This window comes from Gordionus sp. m RMFG-2023, chromosome 5 (assembly GCF_954871325.1).
Source record: "Gordionus sp. m RMFG-2023 chromosome 5, tfGorSpeb1-WG-v2, whole genome shotgun sequence".
Classification (NCBI taxonomy): Eukaryota; Metazoa; Nematomorpha; class Gordioida; order Chordodea; family Parachordodidae; genus Gordionus; species Gordionus sp. m RMFG-2023.
The window spans coordinates 17,666,243-17,686,396 of NC_088779.1; the positions used below are offsets into that span (position 1 = coordinate 17,666,243).

At 25.8% G+C, this 20,154-nt stretch overlaps 1 protein-coding gene across 2 annotated transcripts in view; it reads left to right on the forward strand.

The window, feature by feature from the left end:
- The first annotated feature begins 3,868 nt into the window (after positions 1 to 3,868).
- Positions 3,869 to 20,154, forward strand: part of LOC135929332 (solute carrier family 12 member 9-like) — a 34,898-nt gene continuing 18,612 nt past the window's right edge. Inside the window, exons 1-2 of one of the 2 annotated variants that reach the window (XM_065465866.1) lie at positions 3,869 to 4,419; positions 18,963 to 20,037. In XM_065465866.1, coding sequence (XP_065321938.1) covers positions 3,874 to 4,419; positions 18,963 to 20,037 — 1,621 coding nt within the window. In that variant the 5' untranslated portion in view covers positions 3,869 to 3,873. Of the gene's footprint in view, positions 4,420 to 17,749; positions 17,792 to 18,962; positions 20,038 to 20,154 lie in introns of those variants that run through there. The other variant, XM_065465867.1, reaches the window with a different exon arrangement.

A 20,154-nucleotide genomic window follows, 5' to 3' on the forward strand; every position in this document is an offset into this window, starting at 1 on the left:
CACTCTTTTTTGTGAGGAAATTTTGTTAACTTCAACATCAAGCATAACTATTTCATCAGAAGCATTTATCTCTAACTTAATTAGGCAGCTAACAATAATTTATTGTAGAGATGTATTATATTTTTATATACCTTTGTTTTGTGTAATTTTTTAATTATAAATATAATCAAAAGAAAAAATAGAAATCATTAATAATTCATAAAATAAATTAGTATTGAATTTATTTCTGTTATCTGTGAATGTGATAAATAAACGTAAATTAGAATATATATATATGCGATAGTAAGTAGTAATAATATTATAAACCTTAATTAATATACATTTTGTTTTGAAAAATAGTTTAACCTGCTTCTAAATTTTGTAGCTTGGGGAAAGGAGTGTTATGCCCCTTTCACATGAATACACGTCTGGTTCTATGCAATTTTCAGAGAATTATTTATTTTATTTTTATTATTTCATTGTATTTCTCTTTTTATGGTTTTTCAATTTTATTTTAATATAGTTTTTATATATGTATTTTAAAAATAATTTAGTTATTTTAATATACTATAATTTTATCTAATATAAAATAAAAAGTTTAATTTAAAATAATATATTTATTTAATTATGATTGATAAAAAAATAATTTCAAAAAATTAAATTCCAAAAAATTTAAAGAAAATATTCTCTCAGGCTCTATTAATATTTTAGCCTAAATAATATATTTGAACGTCTATTTGTAAAATCTCGAGGCTTACATCATATTATTTGGCTAAAATTATAATTAGGCCGTTTTAAAAAATGATCTAAATCGAACCGCTTAACGCCACTACTTGAGCCCTTTGCCTCCCACCCATCTAGCAACGCTATTGTCCATATTTAATAAAACAAATATCTGCAATATCCGTTTGAAAATCTGGAAAAATAGAAAGAATGATCTTAAGGCAGCTCCAATCCCCCATTCCTCCATATACACATAAAGTTAAATGCCTTTCGTTTAATAACATTATGTGATTGCTCTGGTCAGGCGCGTACGCAGGAATTTGGTCTGGGGGGATAATAAATTTTTTAAGAAATAATATTTTTAATTAAAAATACTAAGCATAAATTTATTAGGATTAATAACTTTTCTAATACACAATTTTAAACTAATGTGAATTAAAAAAATTATATATATAAACCGGCATTTAAATGTGAATCATAAAATATAAAGTGAATATAACCCACGATATGAATCACTTAAATGACCCAAAATTGAAATTTGAATTTTTTGAGCTTTTAAAATATATAAAGTATAAAAAATTTAAATGTTGTAAATATAAATTAATACACAAAAAGTTTCTTAGGAATAATTGTATTTTGTATGTTTTGAGCTAATTTTTCAATTATCAATCCTTGCTTGGCGTTAAATGTCTATGAATATTCAAAAGATCCAAATCATTCAATCTACTTTCAGATGTTGTATTTCTTAGGTATGTTTTTCACAGACTTGCAGGCCCGGCCCCCGAGCCGGACCGTATTTTAATTTTTTTAAATATACCCGGGCCGGGCTCGTAATTTTTTTTTTTAAAAACACCCGGGCTGGGCCTGAAAATTTTTTAAGAAAAAATATCCGAGCTGAGTTGTATATTTTAAAACCAAATATTTGAAATCGCCATTATTAGCTATAAATATCAAAAATATATATAATTTATTTTAAAAAATTCGGGCTGGGCCAGCCGGGCCGGGCCTGAAAATTTTTTTAAAAAAAACCCGGGCCGGAAAAAATTTTTAAAAAAAATCTGGGCCTGGTCCTGCAAATGGTACCTCTGCAAGGCTCTGTTATTCTTCTTAAAAAAGTGAAGGTTCTCTCATTAGTTTACTAAAGAGCTGCTAATATATATATAACCATTTTAATAATTGGGAGTATAATCTAAAATGTGTTTGAAATAAAAGCATCCATAGCATTTTTTGGGACTGTATCAACCATAGTTAATCTTTTAATCAAAGTTATTCAGCTAATAAGGCATCATAAGATATTTTAACATCTTCATGATAAAAATATAACAAATATTTATATTTTTTTTCTATCACCATATGAAAAAGGTTGGGAGAGGGGACATTTGTTTTAATACTCTTCTACTGATCCTATATTAATGTTTTGATGATGAGCTTGCTTGCTGCAAGTCGAGGGGGACAAATATTTAACACGTATAGCTCTGCTTTTGACTCAACAATAACATATAAAATATGAAATTCTTCAACAACACTAGCTCTATTTCCTTGAGTTCTAATAAAATGCTCTCCGCTATTCTCATCTTCTTAATCAAGTCAATGTTATGTTTTTGAAAAGTATTACATAAAATAGTTGTATAATTAAATAATACATTCTAATGAGAAAAAAAATTTGGAATAAGTATTGAATCCAATAATTTTCTTGCTTCTGAGGAAATATTTCTTTCAAGCCATTTTGATATTTCAGTAATAGCATTAATAATCAGCTCTTCTAACTCCAAAATAGCTGTTACTGTGGCGGAGACTCGATCTCGTTGGACAAGCTTGCAATTTTTTTCTCCCTGTTGGACAAGGAGTTTCAGAGATAATTATTATTTTATTAGAAATTTAGATAAATATTACGCCACTAAAATTTGAAAATAATAGGTAAATTACGCCAAGGAAAACTTGAAATCGAAATTGATTGATAAAATAACTTAGTAGATGAATGTGATAAATAAATGTAATTAAATATATATATATATATATTATATATATGTATATATGAGATAAGAATAAATATTAACAAATATAAATTAAATTAACAATAATATTTTTGAAAAATATAATCCGGCATCTGCATTTTTTGGCTTTGGGGGGGGGGGGGGATTTGTCCCCCCCCCCGCTGCGTACGCGCCTGGCTCTCGTTAAAACCGTTAACATATGTGTATATATTTTTATAATATTTATCCAATGACATATGTCATTGTATTTATCATTTTAGACAGCTGTTTTCCGTTATTTTGTCGCATAATCTTTTTTATAGTAAAAAGGTATTCATTCACAAACAAGTGTTATGGATTTGGAGGCATAAATTATTATATTTGGGGCAAAATTTCAATATATATTTAATAATTTAGACATAACACTACTAAATTAATCTACAAAAATTCTTTCCTTTATTTCACACTCATTTATCTACAAAATAATTAACTTTTTTAGCCTATTGAAGTTAATTGATAAATAATTTCTTATAATTCAAAATTAAATTAATTTTAAAATTTTATTTTGCCTTGGCAAGGGTAAATTTAACCATATATTTCAGAAACCTACAGTGAATGCAAAAGGTGGTATGATTTTAAAGAAGACAGCTTAAAAAGAATAATAAATTACAAATCTAAGCTGTTTAAATCCGGAAATCTTAATTTGATAGAAATAGCCAAATAATAGATAAAAGGACCTTAATTCTTATTAGGAAAATATAACATTAGAAATGAAGGATTGAAAATTAGCACAAACAAATTACACACTGACTTTTCATAAAATTTTAATGAGGACTTTTCATAAAATTTTAACAGCAAGGCTGGGAAAATTAAAAAAAAAATTTATTATGGGCTGGACTGCACAAATTCTAAACAGGGTTACTATGACTGGGCTTTGCTTTTTATATACTATTTAGATACAAAAGGAAGGGCTATTGCAAATTAAATTATACAAATTTCATAGAATAGAATTTTCAATAGGATTATGATGCTGTATTATATATTGGATTGGGCTAATATTTTTTTAAAAGCCAATCCAATATCTTTCTTGTTCTGGGTTATTTTATTATTGTATATATAATTTTTTTTATTTTATAAATAATGAATTGAACCAATATATATTTTATTTATTACCAGACAAAAAAGACTGTTTAAACAAATGATTGAAACCAAAGCATCAAATATTGAATACTCAATTAATGATATAATAGCAAATCCTTCAAATGATAATATATCAAACCAAACTTTCCCATCAACTGATTTATTAGATGAAAAATCATCTGAGACCATATCATTTAAGATGACTAATAAAACCTTTGGTTCCACTAAAGATTCCCCCCTTTTTCCTGCATTTTCAAATTATCATTTTAATCTTGGTTTTAGTTCCAATGCTGATGACAAAAATCCACTAGTAGCAAATATGACAGAAGAAAGATATCCAACCTCTACATATACAATACAAACAATACCTAATATTTCCCAAAATAATATTTATAATAATAATAATTTTAAAGAGAATGATAATTCAAATAATGTAGGTGATAAAAGAAAGTTGCTTTCTACAATATCCGGGGTTTTTAGCCCTGTAGCCTTATCAATGTTTAGTGTTTTACTCTTTTTAAGATTGGGATTTGTAGTGGGTCAAGCTGGTCTTGCACAATCTATCATGCTATATATGCTCACATATTTTATACTACTAACTACAGTAAATTATTTTATAAATATATACTTAACATTTTGAAAATAATTAATTAATATTAATAATGATTGATAATAAACCAACTTGTAGATATAAATTTAATTTCTCTCTTTTAAATAACAATAAAAACTCAAAAATGATCACCTCTTCATGTTTAGCACCTTGTTATAGTAACAAACTTTTGATAAATATCAAAATCAACTATATTGTTCTCAATATATTGATATCTATATTTTTAATTTTTGAAAGGGAATTATATTTTAAATAATATTTGAACATATAGATATAATCAACAAATTATTCAACACAATTTGATTGACTAAAAATATATAAATGCTGCTTTTTTAGGCATAAAAAATAATTTTATTAAAAAATATTATGATTTATTTTATTGATAATAAACCAAAAAAAATACATTTAAACTTTTTTGAAATTTTAAAAATTAAATTTTTTTTCAGACACAAAATAAATAACCATTTTATTCTAAAGGTCTTCAATAAGGCCAATATACCTTTTATTCTGGATTTAATAGGATTTTTCAATGATAATTCCAAAAGACTAGATGATAAAACCCTGGTCCAATAGTGTCCTTCCCACCTGGGCTACACCTACATCAAAGTTCGACAATTCTCATCAAGCATTAGCATGCCAAATCCTAAAAAAATATTCAGACCATATCAATGTAATTTTTGTCTCCATTGCTATCAATACTTAAGGAATCTTTGGCAAAGAGGCTTTTTAATCAAAATTCCAGGGACATAATAAATCACAATGAATGATTTTAATTCCATTTTTAGAATTGTTCTTCTAATTTCTTCAGCGACTCCTTTCTTGGGTGATCATCCATCCAATTCGTTTTAATACCCTTATTTAATTTATCCTTTCTAGTTCATTATTTTTATTAATTCTTTTAGCAATTATTTTATATTTTTAATTAATACATTTTTACTAGTTTGCTGCAAATAATAACTTATTTACTTTTTGAGTAACAAACTTTTGATAAATATCAAAATCAACTATATTGTTCTCAATATATTGATATCTATATTTTTAATTTTTGAAAGGGAATTATATTTTAAATAACCAATATTTGAACATATAGATATAATCAACAAATTATTCAACACAATTTGATTGACTAAAAATATATAAATGCTGCTTTTTAGGCATAAAAAATAATTTTATTAAAAAATATTATGATTTATTTTATTGATAATAAACCAAAAAAAATACATTTAAACTTTTTTGAAATTTTAAAAATTAAATTTTTTTTCAGACACAAAATAAATAACCATTTTATTCTAAAGGTCTTCAATAAGGCCAATATACCTTTTATTCTGAATTTAATAGGATTTTTCAATGATAATTCCAAAAGACTAGATGATAAAACCCTGGTCCAATAGTGTCCTTCCCACCTGGGCTACACCTACATCAAAGTTCGACAATTCTCACCAGGCATTAGCATGTTAAATCCTAAAAAAATATTCACCATATCAATGTAATTTTTGTCTCCATTGCTATCAATACTTAAGGAATCTTTGGCAAAGAGGCTTTTTAATCAAAATTCCAGGGACACAATAAATCACAATGAATGATTTTAATTCCATTTTTAGAATTGTTCTTCTAATTTCTTCAGCGACTCCTTTCTTGGGTGATCATCCATCCAATTCGTTTTAATATCCTTATTTAATTTATCCTTTCTAGTTCGTTATTTTTATTAATTCTTTTAGCAATTATTTTATATTTTTAATTAATACATTTTTACTAGTTTGCTGCAAATAATAACTTATTTACTTTTTGTAGATGCATTTTTTAGAATTTAAAGAAAAAATTTTGCCAGTTACCTTTAAAGTTACTTTAACTTAGTTACTTTTTGTAGATGCATTTTTTAGAATTTAACGAAAAAATTTGCCAGTTACCTTTAAAGTTACTTTAACTTAGTTACTTTTTGTAGATGCATTTTTTAGAATTTAACGAAAAAATTTGCAAGTTACCTTTAAAGCTACTTTATGATTTGCCAAATTTCAAATTAGTTATTAAATGTATGTCTCAAAGTTGTTAAGGAGCGGCGCTGCAGTAAGGTACATTTTTTAAAAACACATGGAGCGCCCCGCCTTTTTAAAATTGGGTAGCGGGAGTGGGAGCTAGCTCCTTTTAAGGCTGGAGTGGAGGAGCGCCGCTCCACCGCTCCTTTAAATTTAATGTATAAATTAAATTATGTAAATACTTTATAAAGAAACTTAAGTAGCCTATTACTTTTCAAAGTAATTTTTAACACACTAATTTTACAATATTTATAATTTTTTTAGCCACCTTTTTAAAAAATTTTCAATTCTATTTTATCGTAATCGAAAATTAGAATTGGATTGGATATTAAATCACAAAAAAAATATTTGGAATCATTGACAAAATATATATATTAATAATAGAAATATGTTTTAAAATTATATAATTGTTTTATAAAACTATTATTTAATTCATAAGAACATCTAAAAGGGAAAACAAGGTAACGTTAAAAATTAAATTTAAGAAAAATTGATTGATTAAATTTGCACAAAATAAAGAGGGGAAGAGTAATTTTTTTAGGCTGTGCCGATCCACATTGATCCGATATTGCTTTAAACCCGATCCTATACTGATTTTTCACAAACCCCTTTTGAATCAAATGTAATTAAGAAATCAGTATTTTTTATTCGAAAAATCGAATTATGCATTTAATTTTTTTATTTCTACAATTAAGACTATAATTAAAAAATATATATTTAATAATATATCCATTTTATGTTGGTATGAATTATAAAATTGTAATATTTGATATATAAAACTAAATATATTAGATTTTTAAAAATAAATATGAGAGGCTCTAGATTTTCTGGCAATAAGCTTCTACGATATGGACTATCTATATCCCCCTGCTGCAAAATTATCTTTGTCTTTTGTTAAATATTTTTATAATTCAGATACGATAATGTAAAAAAATTCTTTTATTTAATATGAATAATAAATTTGACGTTATTATTTAAAAAGATTTAAAATAAATAAAATTTTGTGTGTTCCTTTCTGTTTTTATAAAAAACTTTTAAAATACTATAAATCGGGTATGACGTAAATACTCATTGGTAAAAAATAATCAATCAAAATTTGATTATATAATCTTTTTTTTAAAATAATTTTCAGAAACCTTTTTTGAATGTGCATAAATCAATTTTTAATTAAATAAAAAATTGAGATTATATATTAAATAATTTATATCTACACTTAATATTATTGGAAAGAAATATATTTACTGGCTTATTATTACAATTATTTTATTTTTCAATTTTAAAATTTTGCAAATATATATCCATAAGAGGGCGTTAAATTGATATATATGAATATATCCGTATCAGGTCAATTCAGCAAAACTTTAATCGCGAAACACTTTTTTGCGAAACTTTTATCGCGAATGTCGTTTATCCCGAAAAGTTTTTATAGCGAAGGTAAAACCGCGAAACCAATTTTGCGAATTTATCTCCGCGAAACATTTATAGCGAAGACAATGTAGCGAAGCCATTGTCGCGAATTTATTTCCACGAAACCTTAACCGCGAATTTATTAGAACTACATTTTAGCGAAACATTTTACGCGAACACTTTATCGCGAATATGTTTGCGCGAAGTCATTATCGCGAGCGCATTACCGCGAAACAATAAATATATTGCGAATGCATTTATTTAAAATAAAACAACATATTATTTAATATTTGATGTTTTTAATAAAAAATGATATGCTACTATTGTATATTATTTTTGTTACAATTTATTAGTGATTTTCACGCCCAAGATTTTAAGTAAAAATATATCTTGAAGTAGAGGTGGGCGCGGGCCGTGAAATTACGCGTGACCCATCGTGTCACGGTGGGTCACGGCGTGAGTTTGAATAAATTTTAAATTCCAAAGCGTGACTAGGCGTGACAGGCCTTCCCAAAATTTTCCCCGGGCGTGATCGGGCGTGAACATAAATTTCCCGTGAATCACGGAAATTTTAATTTTTAAAATTGTTTTTTTATAAATATAAATTTGCAATTTTTTTAATTATATATTTGCAATTTTTTAATTATATTATATATTTTCTTATTTAATTTAGTTCTTTTTTAAAAAAGAATATTTTATGAAAACTAAAAATCTTCCGCATTTTATAAACAACATCCTGTATCATTTTGTTAGTTAGTCCTATTTTCTTTTTATGTTTAGGTGTTTTTTATCGCGAGACTTTATGCTAAATTTTGCTTAAACTTTTTACAGAAAAGTCAGTTATATTTTATTTGTTAAGATCTTCAATCTTTAAATGCAACAAGCTAGGCCAAGATATAAATGTTGGTGTTACATTTACATATGGATAACAAAATATAAAAGTTGTGAACTGGAAAACTCATGTAGATTCAAAAAATATACCATAAAATAAAATTTAAGATTAAAAGCATGATCAATAATAATTACTTGTCCATAATCACTGATATTTAAAGTTCGTTTTTTTGAAAAAAGGTGATGAACGGCGTTCCTTTTTTTTGACGAACTTTGAACGTGAACGCGTTCCTTTTCTTTGATGAACGCGTTCAATTTTACGTTCGTTCAATTTTAAAAACACCTTTTATTTATAAATTAATATTAATCCGCAATTTTTATTTATTTGAAAAATTGATATTTAATCCAATTTTTTAACAAAAAAGTCTTATATTTTTTAATCAGCTGTTTTTACTTTTTCTTTTTTCATATTGCAATTAACGTACCGTGCTACTGCTAGAGAAGATAAGAATAAAGTTTATTAATTTGAATATTTTAATTTAATAGATTAGCATTTGCATGGATATAAATATTTCATCATCAGATTCTGAAAATCAAAATTCAATATTAGATGAATTAGAATTATCATGGCCCAAATATCAAAAATATTTCATTGTTTTAAAATCAATTCCGAGATATCCTTTTTTTTGACGAGGAAGAAGAGGGCAGATTGGAGGATGATAACATAGCTCAATTTTTTGAAACAATGGATAAAACATTAAATGTTTTTAATAAATTCCCCCTTTTAAAAGAATTGTTTATCAAGTATAACACCGCAATCCCTTCTTCTGCCCCTGTTGAGCGAGTTTTTAGTATAGCTAACGCTGTATTAACATGCGTTCATGCCTATCAGATGAAAATTTTGAAAAGCAATTATTATTAAAAATTAATAAGAAAATTTTTTTATAAATTTATTTTTTTATCGCTCTATTATATTGTATTTATAATTATATTATCAAAATAAAACTATTATTTTTTATCATGGCTAATATATTGTGTTGAAAAATATAAGGCATTTATTTATATTAAATTAAATTAAAAAAAAAATTATCATAAAATTTTGAACGAAAAATTTTTACAGCACTACTGATATTTGACGGATGACTATAAAAATCTAAGTTTTTTAACCATTACTGGACATATTATCATTAAGGATTTTAAATTAAAAACATTTGTTTTGGCTACAAGGGCAATGGATGAAAAAAAAAGTCAAAATTAAAAGTGTAGTCAATTCTATTTTAGATACTAAATAATATTATGCATTATATTTTTGACAATTGTTTAACTGAAATAGCCTTAAATATAAATGGTGTAAAAAAATAGTACAATATTTCAAACATTCTACAGCTAATATCAAACTAAGCCACACCCTTAAACAAGATGTAATAGCGAGAATAACGAGATGGAACTCTGTATATATCATGATACAGTTCTTAAAATCATATTCTGAAATACAGGTGTACTTGTTTAGCAAGCAAAAATTAAATAGATTAGCCACCGTTGATATTAGTACCATACGCGAGTTAGATAAATTTTTATCAATATTTAAAGAATGCTTGGATAATCTGATAGCAGATTCTCGTCGCACAATAAATAAAGTTTTTCTATGGAAACAAAAATTAATAAAATTTTGTTAACCTTCTAAACGTGATACAATAATAATCAAAACCTTAAAATACAGAACAAGATTTATTTTAAAAGATTATTATGCAGCCACTACATAAGGTAGGCTTAATTCTAGATCCAAATTTCAAAAGACTTAAGTTTTTAATAAAAGAAGAAAATGATATATATAAAACAATCATAAAAATGCTAAATGATATAAAATTAGATGATATGCATAAGTCGATGCCAACTATCATTTATAACCTTCCTAACTTATCCTAAACTCATAAAAAACCGTATATTCTAAATGGTCAATACCAACTATCACTTTCCTAATTCATCCTACACTCATAAAAGACCGTATATTCTAAAAAAAATTATAGAATATTTAGATGATTCTGATGAAGCATCAACATCACCGATGAAAGCTTTGAGGATGAACTTAAAAGATTCATATAAGATAAATAACGACAAAATTTTGAAGTTTTGGAAGCAGGAATATTCATTTCCTTTTTTGAGAAAATTAGCGAGTAAAATTTTGTCAGCTGCAAGTTCGGCTTCTAGTGAAAAGTTATTTTCTGTAGCCAATCTCTTATTAGAGGAAAGGCGTACACAATTGAAATAAAAAAAATGGACATTCTTCTTTTTCTAAATAAATTTCGATTTATAGATTATATTTATTTTTTATTAATATGGATTATGAAATTAGAGAAATAATAGAATGAATTCAAAAAAGTGTAAAATTATAGCAATAGTTTTGAAAAATTTAAAAACACCGTGAAATTTCGGGCGTGACGGGCGTGAATCAAAATATTGCTTGTCGTGAGCGGGCGGGTCGGGTCGAAAATTTTTTAATGGTAAGCGTGAATGGGCGTGAATTTTTTTTATAGCCACCGTGAGCGGGCTGGTCGTGAATGAAAAATTAGGCCCGCGCCTACCTCTATTTTGAAGTTTAAAAAGATTTTTGAATATATTTTGATAAAAAATTTAAATATTCTTTGTAAATATATTTTTTTTGAGGAATTCTTTTGTGAGATTTATTATAAATATACAATTTTTAAGTGAAATCTTTTATAGTTTTTTTTATCATTTTTGTAATTATCTTTCTTAAATTAAAAGAGGTGGGTTTTCTAAATAATTTTTTTTAAAATATTTATATTCAACTTATTTATGTTATTTTATATGATCTTTTTAAGGAAAATAATTTAATGTGACAATTATCATATTCGTTATTTCTTAAGATTTATGAAATTTATTGACTAAAAAGGGTAAAAATATCATTTATATTGTAAAGATGTTAAATTATAAATTCAATGAAGATGTTCCTTGGAAATATGGCAATTATCATAATCGTTTTTTAAATATATTAGATTTTTTTAACGCTAATGGGCAAAAATATGTATTTTTAACATGTTAAATTATAATTTCAATTAGGATGTACCATATAAAAGCGACAATTTTCATAATCATTATTTTTAAAGTTTTTTACAATTTTTTGACGTAAATGGGCAAAAATATAAGTTGTTACATGTTAAAATAAAATTTCAGTGAAGATGTACCATAGATATAAGTTAAAATGGTTATAATCGTTTTTTATAAAGTTTTTTGAATTTTTTAAATATAGATTGTAAACATACTTAATTAAAATTTCATGAAGATCTACCATTGAAAAGTGACATTTGTCATAATCGTTATTTTTAAAGTTTTTTGAATTTTTTTGATCAAAATGCGATAAAATAAGTATTGCTAATATGTTTAAATAAAACTTCAGTGAAGATGTAGATAAGTGACAATTATCATAATCATTATTTTTAAACTTTTTTAAATTATTTTAACGTTAAATGAGTAAAAATATAGATTGTAAACATGTTAAATTAAAATTTCATGAAGATGTACCATAGAAAAGTGACAATTGTCATAATCGTTATTTTATAACTTTTTTGAATTTTTTTGACGTAAATGGGCTAAAATAAGTATTGCTAACATGTTTAATTAAAATTTCAGTGAAGATGTACCATATATAAGTTACAATTGTTATAATCGTTGTTTATTTTGAATTCTTTTTGTTGTAAATGGGTAAAAATATAAATTGTAAACATGCTAAATTAAAATTTCATGAAGATATACCATTGAAAAGTGACAATTGTCATAATCGTTATTTTTAAAGTTTTTTGAATTTTTTTGACCAAAATGGGTTAGAATAAATATTGCTAGCATGTTTAAATAAAACTTCAGTGAAGATGTACCCTAGATAAGTGACAATTATTATAATCATTATTTTTAAACTTTTTTTGACGTTAAATGGGCCAAAATAAGTGTTGATAACATATTTAAATAAAACTTCAGTGAAGATGTGCTCTAGATAAGTGACAATTGTCAAAATCGTTATTTTTAAAGTTTTTTGTATTTTTTTAACGCAAATGGATAAAAATATAGATTATAAACATGTTAAATTAGAATTTCATGAAGATGTACCATAAAAAAGTGACAAATGTCATGATCGTTATTTTATAACTTTTTTAAATTTTTTTGACTGAAATGGGCTAAAATAAATATTGCTAATATGTTAAAATAAAATTTCAGTGAAAATGTACACTAGATAAGTGACAATTGTCATAATCGTTATTTTTAAAGTATTTTGAATTTTTTTGACCAAAATGGGTTAGAATAAATATTGCTAGCATGTTTAAATAAAACTTCAGTGAAGATGTACCCTAGATAAGTGACAATTATTATAATCATTATTTTTAAACTTTTTTTGACGTAAATGGGCCAAAATAAATGTTGATAACATATTTAAATAAAACTTCAGTGAAGATGTACTCTAGATAAGTGACAATTGTCAAAATCGTTATTTTTAAAGTTTTTTGTATTTTTTTAACGCAAATGGATAGAAATATAGATTATAAACATGTTAAATTAAAATTTCATGAAGATGTACCATAGAAAAGTGACAATAGTCATAATCGTTATTTTATAACTTTTTGAATTTTTTTGACGTAAATGGGTTAAATAAGTATTGCAAACATGTTTAAATAAAATTTCAGTTAAGATGTACCCTAGATAAGTTACAATTATCATAATCGTTATTTTTAAATTTTTTTGAATTTCTTTGACGTAAATGGGTAAAAATATAGATTGTAAACATGTTAAATTAAAATTTCATGAGGATGCACCATAGAAAGGATACAATTGTCATATACGTTATTTATAAAATTATTTGAATTTTTTAGACACAAATGGGCAAAAATATAAATTGCTTACATGTTAAAATAAAATTTCAGTGAAGATGTACCATAGATAAGTTATAATTGTCATAATCGTTGTTAATACGGTTTTTTTGAATTTTTTTATTGCAAATGGGTAAAAATATAGATTGTAAACATGCTAAATTAAAATTTCATGAAGATATACCATTGAAAAGTGACAATTTTTATAATCGTTATTTTTAAAGTTCTTTGATGTAAATGGGTTAAAATATAGATTGTAATCCATTTTATAAAATCTTAACATTAAATTTATAGGATTGATTATATCATATTACTAAATAATATTCATATGGTTTTTAAGTTCTTTCTATAAAAATCCTACCCTGAATTCAGACTCAGCAATATTTTGCCACTAGTATACAAAAATATTTGCTAACTGTCATTTAAAATTTATTAATTAAAGGAATAAGATTGTGAATCCATATCTTAAAAATTTAGAATTTAACATAGGTTACAACTATCTTTAATAATCACTTTGCATATTTTAATAAAATTTTAAGCAGGATAAAAGGAGCAACGATTATGAGAATGAAAATATCGATTTGTTTTTTTGTTTCGAATGAAATTTTATTTTAACATGTCAACAATTTATATTTTTGTCCAATTGCGTCAAACAATTCTAAAACTTTAAAAATAACGATTATGACTATTGTCACTTATCTGAAATATTATTTTAACATGTTAGCAATTTATATTTTAGCTCATTTGCTTCAAAAAAATTTAAAAACTTTTAAAAATAACGATTATGAGATTATGACAATTGCCACTTTTATATGATACATCTTCATGAAATTTTAATTTGACATTTTTACAATCTATATTTTTACCCTTTTATATCAAAAAACATTAGAAACAACGATTATGACAATTGTCACTTATCTATGGGACATCTTCATTGATATTTTATTTTAACATGTTAGCAATTTCTATCTTTGCCCATTTGCTTCAAAAAACTTTAAAAATAACGATTATGACAATTGTCACTTATCTAGGGTACATCTTCGCTGAAGTTTTATTTAAACATGTTAGCAATTTATTTTTTGCCCATTTGCATCAAAAAAATTCAAAAAACTTTAAAAATGATTATGACAATTGTCACCTATCTTGGGTACATCTTCACTGAAGTTTTATTTAAACATGTTATCAATACTTATTTTGGCCCATATACGTCAAAAAAATTTTAAAAATAACGATTATTACAATTGTCACTTTTCTGTGGGACATCTTTATGAAATTTTAATTTAACAAGTTTACAATTTATATTTTTACCCATTTGCATCAAAAAACTTTAAAAATAAGGATTATGACAATTGTCACTTATCTAGGGTACATCTTCACTGAAGTTTTATGAATACATGTTAACAATACTTATTTTAACCGATTTACGTCAAAATAACTTTAAGAATAACGATTAAGATAATTGTCACTTTTATATGGTGCATCTTAATTAAAATTTTAATTTAACATGTTAAAAATACATATTTTACTATAAAAAAATCTAATATGTTTAAAAATACCGATTATGATAATTGTCATTTTTCCAAGGAACATCTTCAATAACGAATATAAAAATTGTCGGATTAAATTAGTTTCCTTAAAAAGATCATATACATAAATAAGTTAAATAAAAATATTTTTAAAAAAATATTATTTAGAAAACCCACCTCTTTTAATATACTTAAAAAATAGATAATTTTAAAAATAAAAGATTGTTTATTTATAATAAAATTCACAAAAGAATTCCTCAAAAAAGATTTAAAATTTTTATCAAAATTTGTTTAAAAATCTTTTTGAACTTCAAAAATTATATTTTGCTTAAAATTTTGGGCGTGTAAAATCACTAATAAATTGTAACAAAAATAATCAGGGTTGTGCATTTGACCGGTCAAATACGTTTCGGTCAATTGACCGATATTTGACCGGCCAAATATGGTCAAATGTGGTCAAATTCAAATATATTTTTTTAAAGTTAATATTAACTTTATTTTGAATATAATAGTAAAATGAATCTATAATATTAATTTTTTAAATTCATTCAATAACTAACGTGTAGCTATCTGTATCAGAGTCTTGTTCTGATTCATATTCAATATTATCATTTTCTTTAATATTTTTTAAACAATTTTCCTGATATCTTAGATCTTAAATCGATTTCTATTTTCATAAGAATATTAACCCAAATCGACCTATTTCTTTCTAAAGAAGAAGTAGAACTAGGAATTGTTAGTCTCTTAATGGGCAGGGTAGACAAAGTTTAATCTATTAACTTGAGGTCGGAATTGATTGTTTCTGGAAATTACTACTTTCCACATATTTTGCTATATTAAACATGCTGTTTTTGCTTCTGAAATTAATTATATCACTTAAAATATTTTGGTCATCACTACCTTGTAAAATAGCTAATTCTTGAATTATATCACATACTTCATTAATTACACTACTAGTAAGTTCTCCTCTTGATATTGTGGACCCGAAAAATAAGCAAACATTGTGATCACATGTATTTACATCTTTTTTCCCTTTTTTAAACATATTTTTAATTTATTTTTCCTTTAAATTTTTTAGAGTATTTGACCGTATTTGACAGGTCAAATACTCCTCCGGTCAATTGACTGAATTTGACTGGTCAATTGACCGACTTGCCAACCCTGAAAATAATATTACAATAGTAGCATATCATATCATTTTTTTTTTAAATATCAAATAAAAGAAATCTATTTTTCATTTCATAATTAATATAAATAAAAAATATATATCATATAATATGTTTATTTTTTGATAAATAAAATATTAACATTAAACATAAATGTCGCATTATATTTCGCGTAATAGTTTTCGCTATATTGTCTTCGCGATTTATATTTCGCGATATTGACTTCGCTATAAAATTTTCGCGATTATTGATTCGCGATATTTTTTTCGCTATAATGTTTTCGCGGAAAAGTATTCGCTAATGTAGATTCGCGATAAAAGTTTCGCTATAAAATTCATTCGCGATAAAAGTTTCGCTATAAAATTCATTCGCGATAAACGACATTCGCGATAAAAGTTTCGCTGAATTGACATCGAACCGAATATATCATCTTAAACCAGTATGATTTATTGGTTAGCGCTTTTTTTATATTAGGGTGTAAATACATGTGAAAATCTAAAAATTTTTAAAAAATGATAGGTTTCTTTACATTTAATTAATGAGTAGGTTTAGAATCGAAAAATAATAAAAAAACTTGTATGGAACATATTGCTGGCATTATTGATCAAAATCTTTTCATTTTTGGTTTATACATGTATATATTATATAAATAAGGGATTTATCTATAAAAATATTTTATATAATTTTAGAATTGCAATTGAATTGAATATAAACTATAACTGAACATTATAATTAAATGACATATGTTATGGTATAGTTAAATTATAAATGTTATACTAATAAAAAGTATATTATAAAACCATTGGTATCTTTATAGAATACAAAATTAGATATTATATCGGATCGGTAATCGGCCGATATCGATTTAATATCAGGAATATCGGATCGGATCGACCTCCAAAAAGTGGTATACACCCCTAGCCCTAATTACAGTTCAATTGGTATTCACTATTTCCCCCACCCTCAAAAATATGCGAAAATGGTTTAATTGGTATCTACTCCGCTTATCCTAACGTGTTCAAACTTGTCCATAGCCGAGGTTCCCGTTCTAAATGGCTAAAACAAAAATCGCTAAAAATTGGGAACCTGGCTTATATCTCCTAGAAAATTTTTAAAGTAAATTTGAAATTAATATTAATAGATACTAGGGGACTAAACACTTGTATTTGAATTGAAAATTTTAAAAAATCGCTAAAATGGAAGAAATATCATCCAAATTCCCAATTTGATTCCAAAACTGGGATTTTGGATGATATTTCTTTCATTTTAGCGATTTAGAACCTATCCCATAGCCGAAAACTGATAGATATTCGTTAAAATAGCCATATATTTATTTTCAAATTTACCAACCGCCTTAACTTTATCCTTAATTATTACCAAAGATAGTCTCTCTGCAATATCAAACTCAAGAAATCTTAGAGGGATTCACTATGGAATGCATATGGAAGACCAAAATCTTCTAAAAAGATAAAGTTTGTAATCAGCTGAAAGTTTCATGCATATAACCAGGTGGAATAACCTATACTATAGTATGACTTCACTGTTAAAATATAATTTAATTTTAATATTTGAAACAATTGATTGTCCCATTTTAAAGAAGTGGATGTTGTTTATATTGAGGATATTGTAAGGTTTTAAGCCCTGTATCACTTACATTCGAACTACAAGATCAGAGTACTACATTTTATGCTAGATTAGTGCCAATACTATTTGTGGTTAAAGGGGACTTAGATAAACATAAAAATTCAAGTTTGCAATATTGTCCTATATTAAAAACTATCCAAAATGGTATGGGCAAAAGATTTGGGAAAATTTTTTCCTATGACGATGAATATAATCAAGCTTTTTTGGCATTATTATCACATCCATATTTTAGGAATATAAATAAAAAAATACTTTCGAATATATTATTGAAAGAAGTCCTAAATGTACCAGTATTATATAATCAAGCTCAAATATAACACCAATGGATATAACATTTAATAAAGAAAATATTTTCTTTTTAATGAAACAAATTTCTGAGTTCAATAATACAAATAAAATTGAGCTAGATGTTTTAAATTATATTATAGACCTTCGAAATACATTAGAAATGCTTAATTATTATCCTTCCATTAAGGATTTTTTTTTAAAATATATACCTTCATCAGCTCCAGTTGAAAGGTTATATTTTTTTGTCACAATGAAATACGGCAAAGGCTTAATTAAATTATATGAAAAATTGATTATCTGAAACTAATGATTTGATTTAATCTATTTTAAATAATCATTTCCAAATTAAAATGATTTGATTTAATCCATTTTAAATAATATTTTGCAAATTAATATTTCAACGCTATGAATGGGCTAAATCTAATATTAAAATGCCTGATTATTATACTCGTCATTAAATATTTGATTAATTATTGTAAATATTTATTCTTATATGCGAATGTTATGTTCTTCATCAATAAATAATAAAAATGTACTTTATAAATATTCTGTAATAATTTTATAAAATTCAAATACTCTCATTTAGCAAAAGATACAAGTATCTTTTATCTTGTTTGATATTTTGAATAAGATACTAGTATATGTATCTAAGATCTATTTTTTCTGGAAGACCCCAACTCTTACAGTTGGCCATTATTACTATTATTATAAACAGGTTAAAGATTCTTATAGTTCTATTTTTGATTATAATATCAAATTTTTTGACAGGTATTGTCCGTAGCGGCTGTAGCAACTAATGGAGCCGTCGAAGGAGGTGGTGCTTACTTCATGATTAGTCGTACACTTGGTCCCGAGTTTGGAGGAAGCATAGGTGCTATATTCTTTTTCGCTAATGTCTTTAGCAGTGCTCTCTATTGTGTAGGATGTTCTGAAGCGCTAGTCGAAAGTTTCGGGCCAGGTGGAACTTACTCATCCCCCAAACGAACGAATAGTAATATTACTATATCACCTGAATATTACGGCTACAATACTCGCATATTACCGGAAGGTTTGTGGTGGTCAATTTTATACGCCTCTTGTGTTAACGCGCTCAATTTAATAATATGTTTGTTTGGGAGTTCGGCTTTTGCCCGGGCCTCTCTCACCGTCCTCGGCGTAATAGTAGTTTGTGCTCTCTCCATTCCTTTAAGCGTGATTCTAAAGACAGACCCCACATGCATTGATATTCCCAACAATAATATAATCGTCTACCCACCGCATCAGAGGATGTCATCAACTCCAAGCTTGATATTAAGTACCACCTTTTCTCATTTAGATTTTATGGTGAACAATACTTTATCTAATTTGATATCAAATGTCACAGCAGCGATAGAACCAACATCAACCACCAATTTCACTAGTTTTTCTCCCATTTCATCTGCTCCTACTATGTCACCACTTATTCCATCATTACCAACGTGTGGCAATTATACTGGGTTCAAGGTAGAAACATTGATGCAAAATATGAAACCTCAGTACTCTATAGATTATACAACCGGATTTACCGCCTCATTCATGACCGTTTTTGCCGTCGTTTTTTCTGGTGCCACTGGAATTATGGCGGGGGCTAATATGTCAGGTGATCTTAAAGATCCACAAAAATCTATCCCAAAGGGAACATTATGGGCCGTTGCTTTTACTTTTACAACTTATATTATATTGTCAATACTCATTGCTGCAACATGCTCCAGTTTTTTATTAAAAAATGATTATATGGTTTTAGCCCAAATTAATATATGGCCACCATTTATTACAATAGGTATATTGCTCGCTACGATTACCGCTGGACTTAGCAATTTAATTGGTATATTCATTTGTACATAATTTAGCAAAAAAATTTTAACTTTTTTCACCTTGCCTGGTCCATTATCCTTTAATTTTTTAAATGTGAGTCATAGGGATTACGTTAATGAAAAAAATT